Source organism: Aphis gossypii, chromosome 2 (genome assembly GCF_020184175.1).
Source record: "Aphis gossypii isolate Hap1 chromosome 2, ASM2018417v2, whole genome shotgun sequence".
Lineage (NCBI taxonomy): Eukaryota > Metazoa > Arthropoda > Insecta > Hemiptera > Aphididae > Aphis > Aphis gossypii.
Window position 1 is genome coordinate 88,994,187 of NC_065531.1, and position 18,502 is coordinate 89,012,688.

The 18,502-nt window shown below is 33.1% G+C and overlaps 2 protein-coding genes across 2 annotated transcripts; both read right to left on the reverse strand.

Annotated features, from left to right (window-relative positions):
* Positions 1-3,143: 3,143 nt before the first annotated feature.
* Positions 3,144-4,225, reverse strand: LOC126550180 (uncharacterized). The gene is made up of 3 exons (XM_050201222.1): positions 3,828-4,225; positions 3,707-3,760; positions 3,144-3,634 (listed from the first exon to the last, which is right to left on the reverse strand). Exons 1-3 carry the CDS (start codon positions 3,964-3,966, stop codon positions 3,450-3,452), a joined length of 378 nt encoding a protein of 125 aa, XP_050057179.1. The 5' UTR covers positions 3,967-4,225; the 3' UTR covers positions 3,144-3,449.
* A 920-nt stretch (positions 4,226-5,145) lies between these two features.
* Positions 5,146-5,748, reverse strand: LOC126549905 (uncharacterized). Its single transcript, XM_050200305.1, has one exon. It carries the CDS (start codon positions 5,746-5,748, stop codon positions 5,146-5,148), a length of 603 nt encoding a protein of 200 aa, XP_050056262.1.
* Between the last annotated feature and the right edge of the window lie 12,754 nt (positions 5,749-18,502).

Here is an 18,502-nt window from a genome sequence, read left to right on the forward strand (position 1 = left end):
CTAAAGGTAGGTACATGCTATGGTATTTCATTGTACATTTAGTATAAAAACAACCCCTCTTTCCCCACAAAATGCAAGGGAAAATAACAGCTACAACAAACCATAGACCTATATAACAGGTCTATGCAACAAACAACCTGAAAGCCATAGAATAAAAAAAGTAACCTTATTTTTTTTTATGATGTGTACAATGCACAAAATGTTACGCTGTGCGCGCGAAATACGCCGCATGCGCCGCATGTTGAGAACCACCGACCCGCTGGCCGGGTGTGGGTTGGGGTATAGTCAAGGTCACACGCCACTTTTCGGGTCCCCGACTATAATGAGGATTATTACAGGGCCCAGCTCTTATAATATTTTAGAGGGGCTATCGGGATTTTTCAGGTATCCCGGCGGGCCAGTACGCGCCTGGACATGGTATTTATATATTATTATAAGAATTTTGTATTATCATTTGATATCGGCGTATTATTCGTTAGTTAGATTTTTGTTCGTTATTCGTTATTCGGTTTATTATTTGTTAGTCAGATTTTTATTCGTTATTCATTAGTTGGTTTTAATAATTAGTTACCTACTTTAATAACCGACTTATTTACTTATTGTTTACTACCGACTAAGTCGTTAGTCGTCAGTCGGTTGTGCCCATCTCTACTGTGAACTAACAAATTTTCTAATTCGGATTGTATTTGAAATTTGAATACGTGTGTTACTCTTTGGTATGATTTATTACAAATCGTACATAGAGCCTCATTTGGAGAATTAGTATTTTTTTCAAAAAACTTCCATACTATGGAGCTATTTTTTTTTTTTAGACACGACATAATGCAATAATAAAAAATATAATCAAAATTCAAAATATTAATTGCAGCAGCAGTCATGTAGAAATCGCAGAATCTCTCGATCACGAAGTCGGAATGCTTTTGATTTGCGAAATATCATAATAGTCTTGATACAATTTTATCATGATAACAGTATTCATTATCCATAGTAGTGTGGTGATAGTACGGGCGTAAGCGTCGCACTATCAACCAACAACCTACGCGTCGGTCGGACGCGTTTAAGTCGACGCTTTTTCGCCTGAAAAGGACCTGGTCGAGATGTTCGAAAATCAATTCGAACAACGAACTAATTAAAAACAAGTATCTTCGCACAAAAATAAAAAAAAGGGTCATTAGTTATTTACAAATATATCAATGAACTAACGAGTCGCGGTCGCGACGGACAAAAAGAGAAAAATTCGAAAAAAGGTCGACCGACGTGACGCGAAAACGATACAAAAGTTTTGAAAGCGCGACGGCGTGTACGTTTAACTTCGGAAAACTTTACAGTTCGGGCGTCGAGAAGCAAGAGCCCCGCGAATCGAGCGTAACGGTCGGACCGAGGAGCGCGAATCGGTCGTTCGCGCGGGCTGGCGGGAGGTAGCGCGAGATCGAAACGTTACAATACACATACATAGATATAACACACATAATATACACATAATACAATAATTGTACGCTACTAACACGACGACCAAAAAGCAGTGACACTTCGTGCGCGGTGTAGTGGTGATAATACCGTATCACCACAGCTGCAGTATCAACTATTCAACTATCTAAAATTATGAAGTTATGAGGTTTTTTCATATTTTGGAATACCTATAAATTATTTGAATAAAAAATACTCGAATAATTTGTAATCGAATTTTAATATTAAAATATATCGAATAAAAATTCGAATAATTCGTTATTCGAATAATTTGTAACGATTATTCGAATAACTTAATTGGAAAAACTATCGAATAATTCGATATTTTTATTCGTTACCTTGCCAACACTAGATAGTTACAAATAATCGAATCTGTCGATAGTTTCCATTCGATAGTGCCCATCACTTGACAGTAGACGTTACGAACTTACAATCACTATTTGTCTGTTGTCATTTGAACACGACTGTGTGTGGTAGTGTAATTAACGCTGACTGACTACTCTTTTCAAAAGTACCTAATAATATTTTATTATTGTGCGCGAGAATCGACCATTATTCGTTCGCCGTCCGGTGTGCTCTTAAATGGTACAGAATAGAGTATACAACAAATCTATGTGTATATTTTATTTTATCGCTGTCGCCAAAGTTCTGTTCTGTTGACCGTTGTCTACGTGTACATTTTTGGTATTACAACCACGTGTTCAAGGTGATTATAGAAAGAGAGACGGCGGACAAACAATAATTTTGCCTATTTATTTAATGGCCATATTACAATAGTGCCTACGCGTTATTATTACGATAATTGTAATGGCTTATGTTTTGACCGTGCATTAATAATTGTAACGGCGGTCGTTGAAACGAGGCTGTTGTCGACTGCGGTGACTAAAACGCCATTTTGTATATTTTATGTGAATAAAATATAATACGTCCGAATTCGAGTAATAATTCACTGCTATTTTGACAGCGCATTTGCAAGGATTATTATTATTCGTGTTTTCATTATTAAAACACGTGGTATCTAAAGCTTAAAAAAAAAAAATTACCAACATCAAATTGAGGTTTTATACAGATAGAAAACACGCAGGTTAACTACGCATACAACATTTTAATTAAAAAATTAGTTACATGTGTAACAAAAAAAACACTGTAAAAAATCTATAATTTATACAAGTTAATAAATTTAACTTGGAGTAAATTCATAGTATATACTTTAAAATAGTGTTATGAAAATATTCAAAATATAAAATGGGGATGTAAATATTTACTCTTATAAAAGACATGTTAAAAATAAAGTATGTCAAGTGTAAAGATTGTTAACACTGAAATTGTATTAACCAAACATGTTAAGGTATACCTACCAGTGCTACTAGCTCATAATATATTTCTTATAAATCATTAATCTATTATGTACTAAAATTAGAAAATGTGAACAAGACATTATGTAATGAGTCTACAGTTGACTTCTACACAAAATTCTTGGAAATTTTCCATCAAAAGTACTATCAAAGTTATTTACTTTATAAATTGATTTCAATTATTAATTGTCTATTTTATAAAAAAAAAAGCTGTTTTTGTCGCTTTATTGGCTATTCACTAGTGATTGAAGCATTAGTTATTGTCATTCCTAGTTGGAAGGGTCAAAAAATAAGAACTCGACTGTTGAGTTTATTAGCCGTTGTCTGCAGCTGTCTGCACGACGCACGGCGATATTGCGATAACAAGGAATACTATACACATAGTAATAAAGTAATATTAAAAACTACTACAATTAATAATCGTTGTTATGGTTGTAAACTTGTAACTAATGACTAATACGTCTTACTCTGTACATTGTACTGCTTATTTATTTTAGGTAGGTTCTAACAACTAAGGAAAATGGCTTTGGACGAAAATAAATAAAAAACAATAGAAAATGTATTATATTTATATATTGTATGTATTGCCGTAGGTTATATATATTTTAATTTTTTATACATTTTAGACTATAAAATGACTTCTCCACCACTGCCAGTCTCACCACCACCACCACCGTCGGTCTCGCAACCACCGGTCTCTCCAGCACCGCCACCTTCACCGACAGACACGCCATCACCACCGGTTACACCGCTGCCTTCGCCCTCATTGGTCGGCGGAGACGAGGCTGCCTCGGCCATTGCCATTATAGTCACTAGAATAATATAAAATGTATACATTTTTAATTTTTAAAGATTTTAGAGAAAATTATTATGTCGAAACTTACACAATTTTGGACAGTCAATAATTTTGTGCCCCTTCACCTTGCATAGGTCGCACTCTGAAAAAAAAATGTAATTAATAATTATTATTTTAGTTTTGATTTACTTATATATTTTGATACTTACTTCCAGTAAACTTTTTGGGGGGTTTTGTGCTGGCACCACCACGTCCAAGATCACCACCACTCCCACGCTCACCTCCACGTCCACGTCCACGGCCCTTGCCCCGCCAACCACCACTGTTTATTATTATATTGCCATACATTTATAAGAAAACAAATTAACTTTGATAATTATTAATTTAAAAAACAACAAACCGATATATTGTGACATACCATCAAAAATATTATACTATTTAATTGGTTAGGTGGAAAAAAAGCCCAGAGAAATAAACATACTGAAGAAAAAAGCCCACGGAAAAAAGGCTCATGGACCATGGTAATACAATTATAGTCGTAAATCACTAGTCTTACGTATATACATATCACACTTATACCGCAGATGTAATTTTTATACATATTACACAATTAATATAGTTAAGCATAACACAATTTTTTGAAATTTTTCATTGAATAAATAAGTTTATAAAAAAAAGAGTTTTTAATTAATCGAGTATACGATTGCCTATATGGCTACAAGAGTCAATAATTTATTAATTATTAATTGCTGATTAGGAATAGAGTATATAGATACATGTGTTCACTTCACATTGATATTTAAATTTTTTTTTAATGTAAAATACATATAAGTAACCATTATAATACGCTGTGTATATACACCCGACCATAGTCGGGATTTTAATGGTCACCCGACCATGGTCGGGCTGATAGTAGTCACCCGACCATTTTGTTATCAAATGCGCATGAGTGATATACTTATAAATTGTAATTAATTAATTAAATAATAATATGCAAATTGCAAGGTACTAATTTAGCACAATATGGAGCCGTGTAGGTGTTGTTACTTATTGACTGTTAAATAAATATCCGGTGGCATCCGGTGGTTCTCGTAATAAGGTACAATATACAAAAGGTAATTTTATTATTGAATATTTTATTTCTTTAATTTACATGTGTCACAAAACCAATATTTCCCATTTTGTTTTAATTTAACGCAGTCCATATGATGCCAAATTAAACAAGAGTCACACAATATGGAATTTTGATCAGCTCCTATGTCATTATTACATAATGGGCATACCCAGGTAATATTCTTTTTTTTTTGTTTAAGTACAGCAATAATTTTTTTCCATGCATCATTGGAGCAGTATGACTTCACAGTGTTTATATCAACCTCATTTTCTATAATCCCATTAAACACATCTGAATAGTGTTTAATATCTTTGCTTTGAATTAAATACTTATCTTTTCTCACCTTGTTGACAACTGTTTTGTTTGTGAGCCATTCTATTATTAAGTTTTCTTTATGCAAATAATTATGTGCATTATAAGGAATTGGTTAATTTATTTTGAATTGGGTAGTTTAATTTTGAGTTAAAACTCTCAAGCCTATTATTTGTGGTATTTAAAAAGTTACCACTTTGAAAAGTTAAACCAGTGACCCATTCTTCGCGGATATCATGCCAATTCTTCTCAAAGTACATTTTGACTTGATGGGGAGCTTGACTTAAAAAAATGGTATGTATCTCTTGGTATTCTTTTTCATTTTTACAGTAGCATAACTGTTCAATAAACTTTTTGCTACTATCTCGTTCATCTGGCGTTATACCTAATTTTTCGCAGGTGATTTCTCTGTTAAATGTGCGCAGAGTGTGGAAAAGGCAAATCACAAGACGAGAGGTTGGAAACAATGATTTGATAACAGAACGCTCTTTTAAATCTTTATCTGTAATAAATACTCTTGTATTTGAACAGGCTGGATTACATTCTTTGAACTTATTAAAGAACCATTGTAACGTTTCTCTCTGTTCATTTACTAGCAATCCAAGAGCAGCTATCTCACTCTGGCCATTACCATCCTCAATTAATAGCACATACAATGGGATTCTCATATCCACCAGCTTGTATGTAGCATCAGCACAAACCATCAAAAAAAAAAAAAAAAAAATTGTGCGCGACAATCGACCATTATTTGTTCGCCGTCCGGTGTGCTCTTAAATGGTACGGAATAGAGTCTACAATAATTAATCTACGTGTTGTATATTTTATTTTATCGCTGTCGCCAAAGTTCTGTTCTGTTGACCGTTGTCTACGTGTACATTTTTGGTATTACAACCACGTGTTCAAGGTGATCGTAGAAAGAGAGACGGTTCGTGCGGACAAACAATAATTTTGTCTATTTATTTAATGGCCATATTACAATAGTGCCTACGCGTTATTATTACGATAAATGTAATGGCTTATGTTTTGACCTTGCATTAATAATTGTAACGGCGATCGTTGAAACGAGGCTGTTGTCGACAGCGGTGACTAAAACGCCGTTTTGTTTATTTTATGTGAATAAAATATAATACGCACGAATTCGAGTAATAATTCACTGCTATTTTGACAGCGCATTTGCAAGGATTATTATTATTCGTGTTTTCATTATTAAAACACGTGGTATCTAAAGCTTAAAAAAAAAAAAAAATTAAAATACCAACGTCAAATTGAGGTTTTATACAGATAGAAAACACACGTGTTAACTACCCATACAACATTTTAATTAAAAAATGAGTTATATGGTTAACAAAAAAACACTGTACAAAATCTCTATAATTAATACAAGTTATTTAATTTAGCTTGGAGTATACTCATAGTGTGTACTTTAAATTCATAATATAAAATGGGAATGTATATATTTACTCTCATAAAAGACATGTTGAATATAAAGTATGTCAAGTGTAAAGATCGTAAACACTGAAAATGTATTAACCAAACATGTCAAGGTACCAGTGCTACAACTAGCTCATAATATATTTTTTATAAATCATTAATCTATTATGTACAAAAATTAGAAAATGTGAACAAGAAATTATGTAATGAGTCTACAGTTGACTTATACACAAAATTCTTGGAAATTTACCATCAAAAGTACTATCAAAGTTATTTACTTTATAAATTGATTTCAATTATTAATTGTCTATTTTATAAAAAAAGCTGTTATTGTCGCTTTATTGGCTATTCACTAGTGATTGAAGCATTAGTTATTGTCATTCCTAGTTGGAAGGGTCAAAAAATAAGAACTCGACTGTTGAGTTTACTCTTATGTTCCTAATTAATTTATTGATAATATGTTCAGTGATAAACGATCAAAATTCTGTTCAAAGAATCATTTTGAATGAAAAAACATAAGAAGGTTCAACAAAAATAATATACTTTGTTAAGCATTCTACCGGCCAGACTATTGTATATAAAAATTGAATTTACACACAAAAGAGCTTATAGATGCTATGATATCTCAGTCAGCTACACAAATCAATCTTTTGGAAAGTGTTTTGTTGATTACCTTGTTATAATATTATTAAATTCAAATTCAGACAGTCGATAAGAAAAATGTTTTCAATGGTAATACTTGGAAAAAAAGAAATAGTTTGTAGATAACTTTACTCTGAATAATTGCATCTCATTTTAATAATCTTTATGTAATTTAATTAAAATTTAAATGTATTTTTTGTATTTATTCATTTGTTGTACTATATACAAAATGTCAACAAAAGAATGTTAACTTAACTATGCTTACAGGAGTAGTATCTATATATTTTATTATTGTAGATAATAAATATTAAAAATAAATAATTCGATGTTATACTTACCAAGCTAAATACAATAATATGATGTATAGTTATATTACTCTAAAGGGAAGTATCTACACTACTTGGTCTATAATACTATGAATAATTGTGGCTCAATAAATTTAGAGTGATAATTGCTGTTATAGCTTTAAAATAATTGAATAGTTCCAATTACTATAACCTCCATAGAATATCTTAGTATTATAAAATAATATAATTATAATTCAAGACAACAAGTAATATTTAATTAAACTTGTTTGTTATTTTTCAGAAGGTTCGTTGGGGCAACCCCGTTGAGTAGGAGCTACCTCCATTCAACAAGTTGTAGTAAGGTTACTACTTCTTCTTGTTGGAGGCACCTCCGCGCGCCCGGCGTGCGACGGAATCTTTATTCCTAAACGCACTGCTGCTGGCGCCAAGCGCCCCGAGGTCGTGTGACCCGGGTGCACGTTTGACACCAACGGCTGGCGTGACAATCGTCACAACCTTAGTCGCCACCTCCGGCTGACCGGAGGGAGGGACTTGCAGGAGGCATACAAACTCATATGCCTCAAGCGCCGCAAGGGCGGCGGACCAGATGATATCTGTCCGTTTGCCACCGTTGCTCTGTACGAAGCCTACATAAGACTTCAGTACTGCAGCAGCGCGGTCAGTTTTTGTGTCGCTACTTTCACGACCAGCTTGAACACGTTTGAACTGCCCTTCCGGTTTAACAACCAGATAGAGTCAGGACTTACGTAGGCAGAACGTTTTGCCGCGGTCAAGCCAAACTGACTGAGCTCCTCCTCTGTTTTGCAGGCGAGTGTGCAAGAGAGATCTTCTCGAATCACAGCACACAGCTGGAGGTAGGAGCCAGGGAGTGCAGCGGTACCCTCATGGACAACAACGTTCCGAGGGCCGTTCACTGCTGCACCCTTTGACTGTTTGAACTTCGCGTGAGCAGCTTCGACCCAGGAGTCGAAGGCTTCCGCAGAAGTCCAGTCTACCACCGGACCTTCCGGGGATAGATTTTCAGACAGGTCAACGCATCTCAACAAACCGCTCGCCGCCAAAGCGGGCAAACCCTTGTTAACCATGCGTTGCGCACTGGCAAACTCATCCGCAGTCATGTTATCGACACGGTCGATGACCTTTCTGCGGGTGATCTTGCAGACCACGCGGGCGAGCTCGCCCGCCGGTCCTTCCGACGTCAGAGTCCGGAGCGCCTTCGTCAGAAATTTCTGACGAGCGAGCGCCTCCGGCGTCTGAGGGACGGAAGCAGTGCGGCCGGCCCCACCGTCAGCGGGTTTTTCACCAATGGATATCTTCTTATTGCCAAATTGTAATAACATATCTGCTGGAAAATTGGCCATTATTACAAAAAAACTCATATTTTGATAAATTTGTGTTAAAAGTATCCGGTCTTTGATGTTTAAAATATAAAATCGGAACCTTTCCATCCTTTTTGTTGTTTCATGCGTTCTACCTATAGTTGAACACTTTAAAGTCATTTTCATGTTGCTTAGTTAAATTTTCATTTATTTATAATTTCTTTTGAAGTTGTATAATCCAGTGTAGATGAGAGTCAAGGGCCATTCTTAGATATTAGCTGAATCTTTTTGTGGGGTTGGTGATTGATTCAGTACCATTTGTATGTTTTTCTGTTTGTGAAACCTGGTTATAGTTTACTGGCAATTGGTAATTTTTGGTATTGGTTTTATTGTTGCTTAAAGTAGTGAGTAAATCTAAATTATTTTCATGTTCTCATATTTTATTCTTTGACATCTCATGTAAAACATTGGAATCCAGAAAGGTCTCCGTTGAGAGTGGGTGCAACCTGGTTGGCCTATGTATACTTACATCAGAATCATATTTTTCATTAGAGAAGGAGTCTTCGGTCTACCATGTTTTCTCTATCACCTTACTCATACTCTTCTGAACAGAATCCTATAAATAAAACGTTTAAGTGTTAATGTAGTAGAATAAATTTAGCAAAATTAAAGCGTGTTAATTTGGGGGGGGGGGGGGTTAGCGTCAATTGGTGGTTTTATAAAGTAAATGAAAAAAATAATAATAAAAAAAAGGTAATAAGGGCATTGTATTTGAGTGTGTAAATGATGGTAATTGAATGCCCTGTCTGCATTACATTATTTTGCTACAATATATTGTTAGATTGACGTGAAACTATGTATTTAGTTTTGCATGTATAAATTGAAGTTTTACTCACCTTCTTCGTCGACAGATGTGTTATATTTGAATATTAGATGACTTGGTGTTATGAGTCGATGAACATTATTAATTACGATCTGATTTACTCTTTACACAAGTTATGAAACATTATAGATATACTATAGATATTGTCCAGTTCTCCTGGTGTCTTCGATATTGACGTCGTGTGCCTTGAAGCGTTGAGGTTGGCGATGTTTTTTTTTTTTACTTCAAACTTGTATACTGTGTGGGCGTTGTGGTTTTTATGAGCGTTATCCCCACTACATGATGTCATCTGGCGCATGTTAAATGTTGAGCATCTTTCAACTAAAATTAAACAATATTTTTCCAATGCATTTCTGTTTTTGGATTACACCTCGCGGTCGTCATACCGCTGGTGGTAGTAGCATACTAGGTGCGTGTCTGCGCTTTTCAAACATCGGTATTTAATCCTTCTAAATTAAACATGTACTTTTATGTGGATTAATTCATACACGTAAAAGAGACTCACGTTCGAACACGCATGTTTAATGTTAAGCGTTTTTCACCTAAAATTAAACAATATTTTTCCAATATTTCTAAAATATTTTGTGGATGTATTTCATTTATATTCATACTTGAGAAATATAGCTTTGTTTTTATATTATTATTTAAAGTCATTATCTTATCTCCATAATCTATATGAGCATTATTTTTGATTAAAAAATCATTTCTTAATATTATTGGGCTTGAAAGGTTTTTGACTGTATATGTTAAAATATGAAATATGTGATTTTCGATAGTTAATTCAATGTGTGTTGAGCCACAAACCATAAGTGGTTGATTATCCAGTCCTACTAAATTAATTGTTTGATTCTTTGGTAAAATATCATGTTTTATACAGCATATGTTTAATACCGTATCTATAAATATTGGAATTTATTTTTGGTTTAGTTGTGCATATACGAGTATATGCTCTAGTGTTAGTTATTCGAGATTTTTAATATGTTTGTTATTTTCATTTGAGAGTTTGACTGACTTAAGGTAATTCGTGGTCAACCCTATAGTCTAACCTCAGTTTGAGTTCTTTTGAATTGGTGTTTGGTTTAAAACGGTTTTTTTACCATATGGCCTGATTTTTTACATAATTGATATTTAATAATATTTCGGTTTTGGTAATAACAGTTCTTAGTTACATGACTTGAGATTAAATATTATCGTATTTTGTTTTTTATTTTAATTTGTTTTTTTACAATTAATTACCGTGTGTCCTAGTATATCACATAGTTGGCATTTAATATGACTGAAATTTAGTTTCTTAAAACAATTGTTTGTGTTATGATTATTTAAATAACATAATATGTCACATTTTTTTAGCATGATTAAAATAATTTGATTTTTGTTTATCCGGTGTATTTAAAGACTTTTGAATTATTTGTTTTAGTTCTTTAATTTCTTTAGTTATTTTATTTTCTTCTACATTTTGACTATTAATTTAATTTAATTGATTTTTTATAATATCGGTTTTGAATTATGAGGGAGTTAGAGGTATACATATGACCTGTGATTCAATCTGATTCGTATTTTTTTATATTTGCTTAAAACTCTTAAAAATTTGTATTACCCGAAATGTCTATATATCTAGAAATATTCGGTTTAAGCCTTTTCATGATATTACGAACGATTTCCTCTTATGACATGTTAGGTTATAAATTTGTATTGATTGTTTTTTCATGATAGAATTATTGAGAAGGCTGGTTCAGAATGATATCGCTGGGAGTAAGAATATAATAGAACAGGAGTTATATTTATAAGGATAATGAAGAGTTTGAAATTTTTAGTTGATGAAAGGAATGAAATGAAGTAGGATTTAGATAGTAGTTATAGGGGCCTTTAGTGGTCAGCCGAAAACGAAAACAAATTTTTTGTTTTAATAATTAGAACAGTGATTTTTTAATGAATTGGGAGGAAAAATCATGGAAATTTAAACAAATGATTTTCGAAAAAATAAGAATGTAATTGATCAGGCTTTTAATCTGCAATTTTTTTTAAATAGTTAAACAACTTTATAATTGTTTTGTACCTCGCCTTGTAATGGATTGTATCTTCTTAGTTGCCGTGAATTCGCTTGTGGTGGTTTGGCTGTCTTATTGCCATACGGTCCGACTGCGCAAGTCTGCCCTTGATGGGTCTTACTACAGTCGTCACGTAGGCAATAGTTCCTGAACTGCGCAAGTCTGCCCTGGGTGGGTCTTGCTGTAGCTAGGTGCCGTACATCAGAGGTCCCAAAAACCGCGCTAGTCTGCCTTGGTAGGTCTTGCTACGGTTGAGGTAGGCTGAATACTGATTGATTTTGTGCTCCGCACTGGTATTTATAGGCGGTGGCGCTGTGTAATCGCTGAAGCCGCCCGCGTTAGTCTTGTGATTGGTTATTGCGGTCGTAACTACGCCCTCCGTGGTTTGTGTTTCGTTGATGCCTGAACATACGCAATCCCTGGCCTGTGATTGGCTAAAGCGCGTGGGCGCGTCCCCGTTCTATCATAGAACGCGGGACCGGCCGTTTTGTAAAGTGTGGCAGACTTTGCGCCCAGCGTGCAGACCCGGGCTCCTCCGGCGCAGAGGGCGTGGGTCGCCGAACGCTTTGTCCTTGTTCATCCGTGAGCCCTTATGCCGTTATTGGTATAATGAACATTTATGACAGTACATAGATTCGGCCCTTTTTAATTTCGATACCATTTCGAACTATGAAAATATTCATATCTATATATTTAATAACCGTCTTCTGTTAAACAGTTATTAATATCATAAAAGTTGTCAATATAGTGATAAACAATATTAAATTTGGCACATAGCATTATATTTGTAATTGCATCATGTAATAACTTTCCAAAGACTGGATTCTGTTAACTGTGAATAATTGTAAATAATTAAAAATGTATACAGTGTATAATATAAAAATAGTCTTACTCACATTACGTGACAAACATTCCGAAATATTTGTTCTATTTATAATGTTATGTATGTCAATTGTTTTAAAAGTTTTAAAATTGATTAAGAAATGTATAACTGAGGTGAGTCTCACGTAGAGTACACGTAAGTGAGACACGCATGTTAAATGTTAAGCGTTTTCAACTAAAATTAAACAATATTTTTCCAATATTTTTTCAATTTATATTCAATGCATTGTGCTATTTTTAATTAAATGATAACACCGAAGACTTATCAGTGCGTTGCAATTAAACATTTTCCCCTAATACATTAACTCATAATATTTATTCAAATATTCTACGACCACGTTACATTTGTTAAATGCTCTCACAAACCCTTTAAATATTGCTGCTGAAAAGTCACTGACAACATGTGCCATGAATTTTGTACTAAGTACACTGATGTTCATAGAATGTTTGAAACTCCACTAGCCAATTTGATATCGCATTAACACTCTGCGTAGTCGACAGATATTCTGCTCACACGGCGACAGCCATATAATACAATAGTACTTTTTCTTTTCTTTTTTCAGTTTTGAATAGCGTTGGATCTCGTGTAGTTTCTCTTACCAATCCGACAGTCGCATCTATATGAATCGTAATACATTTTATTTTTATTTTAACGTTTATTTGTTCTTGACTAAACAAATAAGTTTCAAAATCTTTCTCTTTTGGATCGGATACAAACTGAATAAATTCTGGACAATTATATTTCAATAAATACATATCAACCCTGTCTTCAGCCGCTCAATCATCAATATTCTTTTGCTCGTGAGACACCTTATAATATACACGATCAGACCTGATGTTACACAAGTTACCCGCACGATTTAGTTTACTAGGAGATGCTTTTAAAATATATTTTAGACTCATCGGTGGGCAGTACATTGACATTTGTTTTTGTATTTGTCTTTTTTTTTCTTTCCAGTATGTAGGTAGTCAGTTTATCATAGTGGCTGTAATTGTGACTGTTATTCAAAACTGTAATTTGTGCCGAACCATCACAAGTTTAAACTGCTTACAAGATTCATATCGACATATGCTATAACATGTTAAATGTTTCTCGGTAATATTTTTATTCTCGATAGTCAATGCACAAGAGTTATTAGGTAACAATTTCAAAATTTTCATGTAACAATTCATTTATTTAATTTTAAATGACATTATATTTTTCCATTGTGTTTTTTCCATGTGCTTAAATTCTTCATCAAGTATGCTAATAGTTCCTTCCACAAAATTACACTTTTTGTAACACATTACCTTTTTCATTTTATTTTCGTTATTGAATGGTCTTAAAGGGATATACATTATTTGAGTTCTTTCTTTTGCGTTCTAACGCTTTCAGATCTGCTTCTGGTGTGTTACGCGATATAGATTTAATTCTCTTTTCTGGGATAAACAAAACTCCAGTGAATGAAACATTTAAACTACGCTTAGGGGTGGCTAACATTTCCTAATTGTTATAAATTGCTTTAGTAAAAACTGTTTTGTTATTATGGCTAATTTCTTCTGGCTTGTTACATACGATATAGAGTCATACATATTTTTGGGGGTATACAAGTCATCTCCAGTACAGGAAATATTGATTTTACATTTAGGGGTTACTAACTTTTCCTAAACGACATTAATTTTTTCTGTTATATAACATCCATTATCCTTGGTTGGTAAAGAAGTGTCAAAACTATGTCTATCAATTTCAAATTCATTTTATTTTTATCAAATCTATGTCTATATTATCAACTGTGACCGATTCATAATCATTGTCTTTTTGTCTGTAACCATCTGTATCTTACCCGTTTTTTGAGTTCGTAGGTAATTCATGTAAATCTGCTTTTGGTGTGTTACTTATATCTATGGAATTAGACCTCTTTCCAGAAGAAAACAACTTCTCAGCTAAGGTAATAGCTGATTTCCGCTTAGGGGTAATAATCATTTTCTCATTGATGTTAATAAAACTGCATTAATAGAAACGTTATTCTTATTATATTCAATTTCTACCGTTGTAGTACATCAATCATCTTCAATTTGAATAGGAACACTAAGCAAACCATGGTTATACTTAATACAATTACGTTAATTAATTCCTAGAACATATTAATTCAAACATCTGCAATATCATTGGATGTATAATTGTTTTCTTTTTTAGGAGAATCGTCTGTGAACAATTTTTTCTTACAAACACCACCGCACCATATTTAGTTCAGTTGTTAAGGATAGTTTCTTTTGATAACTAAAATATTTCATAATTTTTTCTGTTTGCTGCATACATATCAGTATAACGTCATCGCTTGGATAGTTTAGTCCACCTTTTTCTTCTCCTCTATTCTTAATAGCAACATGAAAATTATAAAATAATTCTTTATTACTAGAGCACAAAGATTGTAGGCAAGTTTGACACTGAATAGTCGATGATAATTTGTGAACAACAAATTCATCTACCTATGTATATTATAATTTCTTTGGTGAAATTAGAAAAATTATAATTTGTTTTGATTGTAATGAATTTATCAATCTCCTTGACATTTTCTTCTATGAAACTAAATCAACATTGTTATTAAAGGCAGAACTATTTATCATTTTAATAGGATCTGAGGTGGAATAATATAATATTTCAATATGATCAAGAGGGAATACAATTCCTGTATTAAAGTTTTCAATATCATGTGTATGAACAACTAACTTCTTGTATGCAGATTGAAATTTTCGAGAGGTAGGATTATTATTATAACCTTCTAACGATCTAATAGTACCGAAAAATAATTCCAAATGGTCCTGGCTTATTTTATACATTTTTAAATATTCCAACTGCTCAAATTTAATTATACTTTTTTTTTGAGCCGATAAATTACGGTTTCCCGTTAAAAACGGACGGGCACTTATCGCATTTAAACATACTTAAAATGTTTAAAGTAAAAACAAAAAAAATAAAGTGTGAAACACGATGTAGAGAAGAGAAGGTGATAAGTGACTGGTGGTGGTCAGGACGGGGGGCTGATGGTGGTAAGGGTCGGAGGGCTGCTGTTGGTATACTATGGAGGGCTGGTGGTAGTATGGAACGGAGGGCTGCTGCTGGTATACTACGCAGGGCTGTGAAGTTGCAACCATCGGCGCCTGCAGGTGTTCAAATGGAGGAGCACTTGGCTGGTACATCTAAAATAAATTATTACATCAATTAAAAAAACCGAGACGCAGATATCCAGTGGGAATGTACTAACAAAAGTCTGGCAAAAGAAATTCCGGTAAAAAAAGTCCGGTATATTTATTATATAAATTTATTTACTTCAACTTAAATCAATATTATAGGTACAAAAAAATTAAAATATGGCATTACATACCAAAAGCCGAGAGATTTTTGAAAATGTACAAAGGGGGAGTAGAATAATAGATTGGAAGCCAGGGTAAAAAAATATATAAAATACCATAAAACATTTCATTTTTATTTTTCAATAATGTTTTATTTTTTATGGTCAAATTTACAAATGAAATATAATATAATATAATCAAACCCTTAATAGTTTTTGCTTTTTTACTTTAGTTCCCAACCTAACCAATTCGTAGGTACTAAAGTAAAATATTGTTTACATAAACATATAAATAACTTATATATATCTCCTTATATAATAAAGCGTGAAGAGGTTCGTTTCCTTATAAAAAGAGTGCGCCTCGGTCGCCGTTTTTATACTCCATGGCCCGCCGCCGTCGTTATCGAAAACGGACGGTTCTCCAACGCCGCCGTCTCGATAACGCGTTTTTCTTAGGTTAGGTTCGATTATTACGCGGGTTTTCGACGATTTTATTATTTTTTCGATTTTTTTTTTTTTTTTTTTATCGGCTGTTTGTTATATTAAAATATGTTGTTGTATTTTCAAGTGTACGTTGCTTTGGGAAACGTTATTTTAAATAGACAATTAATATTAATATAAGCTTTATTGTACACGAATTATACGGAATTATTATATATGATGGCATACTCATAATTTTTTTATTTATTCACACACACACATACATATAAAATTGATATGTTTCTTAATATAAAAGCAGTTAGGTAAGTCAAAGTTGTAATTGCAAATATTCTTAATCATACCTAAGAGTTTATGACACTTTTCTTATAGTATTTTATTATGCGTGTCCTTTAAATTGACTATGATGTAATGTGTAATACATTTTAATGTATACTGTAACAATTTCTCTGAATAAATTATATATATTTAAATATTGTTATATATTGTATTGTACAATTGATACCTATTTGATTTGTTTTAAGGTTTTGTCTAATATATTGGACTATGATGTAATATTATAATAGATACCTACAACACACTGACACTGTACATAATATGCGGTGTTCTCTGCGGTCCGGAAACGGCGTAAGGGCTCGACGTTCGACTCGGTTTCCCATCTCAAACTGTAGTCGATAGGTTTAGGCGTTAGGTCCCCGTGCTAGGATAGTCAGGTTCGAATCCCGCTCCGGCGGTTTCATCGTCGATCCTGACTTGTATCAAGGGATAAAGGTAGATTAACAAAATATTGTTATAACATAGGTTAGTGGATATAATAAAAAAGTTAATAACAATAAAAATATTAAATAGTGACTAGATACTGACTTGTATCAAGGGATAAAGGTAGATTAACAAAATATTGTTATAACATAGGTTAATAAAACAATAAAACAATAAAACAATTACCTAGTTTTTCTAACTGTACACTTTTTTTTTGATATTGGATTTGGTTCATCAACTGTTGTAAGAATTTGTATAGCATCATACTTTAATTTTCTTCTAGGCACGACTTTATTTAACATTTTTAAAACGCGTTGTCTAGAAGTAATTTTAGTAATTAAAATGTAAACAGTAAATCAGTCAATATATTGTTTAAAACCAACTTCATTAAAAGATGTTCAGGAAGTGTGGAACTCGTGTAACGACGACTCGTGTTGTTTTGTTATCAACCGCCTAAACAGTCAGATAGTATCATATTTGTCAGTTGTTACTTGTTAGATTAGGAGTAATCAATCTTATCTAATCAAATACAATATTATTATGAAGTATAACCATGGTTAGAACTTAGAATTATCTAAATTCAAAGATCCTGAAGCCTATGTTATGTCAAAAAGTTATTTTATGGAGTTACGGCAAAGAAGCCATTTAAACACACAATATTACTAAGGCAATATGCAGTAGGAGCATGTAAAACTTCTAGAAATCCGATTCCTAAGAAATTATGTAGTAAATCCATGGACTTGCTGCTTTTGTTCTTAGTATATGGCGTTACTGCACTTTTGCTTAGTATTTTACCTGAATTCCAGAATATCTTTGAAATAATAATCGATTTTCAAGGAGTTTATAGTGATTTTTACTGCATTTTACCTTGGTAAAAAAAAAACGCGGGATAGTTCAATTAATAAGAATATTATATAAATTCACTTTTCACAATTTTGGAGTTACTGCAATTCTTGGTAGCAGGGCAGTATAGTAAAACTATCTTATCGTCGATAAGATTTCGACTTGACGAATTGTAAATCTATTTATTGTTGGTAAATTCGTTATACTCAATACAAAATTAGTATTTATTAATTATCAGTGTAGGTACATCATTACTATACGCCTTCACTTCCACAGTCGGCGTATTATTATTAAATACGTACAACTTTAAATATGCGAATGTATTTAAAAATTTTGCTTATTAGGTATATTTGTGTTCATAGAAGACCAATACCTTATTGAACCCCTTAAATATATATATTATGTTTGGGAAGTATTAAGAACACCAATATTATAGACACGGAAAATACGTATATAATAATAAGATGCAATTGCACAATATACAATATGAGTCGCATGTATGCGTATGTGACATATCCGGGCAGATTAGACGTCGTGGTAGTCCGATTACCCATGACGCCGTGACCGAGTATC

Coding starts and splice junctions, on each gene's coding strand:
- LOC126550180 (XM_050201222.1), bottom strand. CDS start 3,966: ATGTATGGCAATATAATAATAAACAGTGGTGGTTGGCGGGGCAAGGGC. Junction 3,761..3,827: donor CCCCAAAAAGTTTACTGGAA/GTAAGTATCAAA, acceptor TTTTTTTTTCAG/AGTGCGACCTATGCAAGGTG. Junction 3,635..3,706: donor TATTGACTGTCCAAAATTGT/GTAAGTTTCGAC, acceptor ATATTATTCTAG/TGACTATAATGGCAATGGCC.
- LOC126549905 (XM_050200305.1), bottom strand. CDS start 5,748: ATGGTTTGTGCTGATGCTACATACAAGCTGGTGGATATGAGAATCCCA.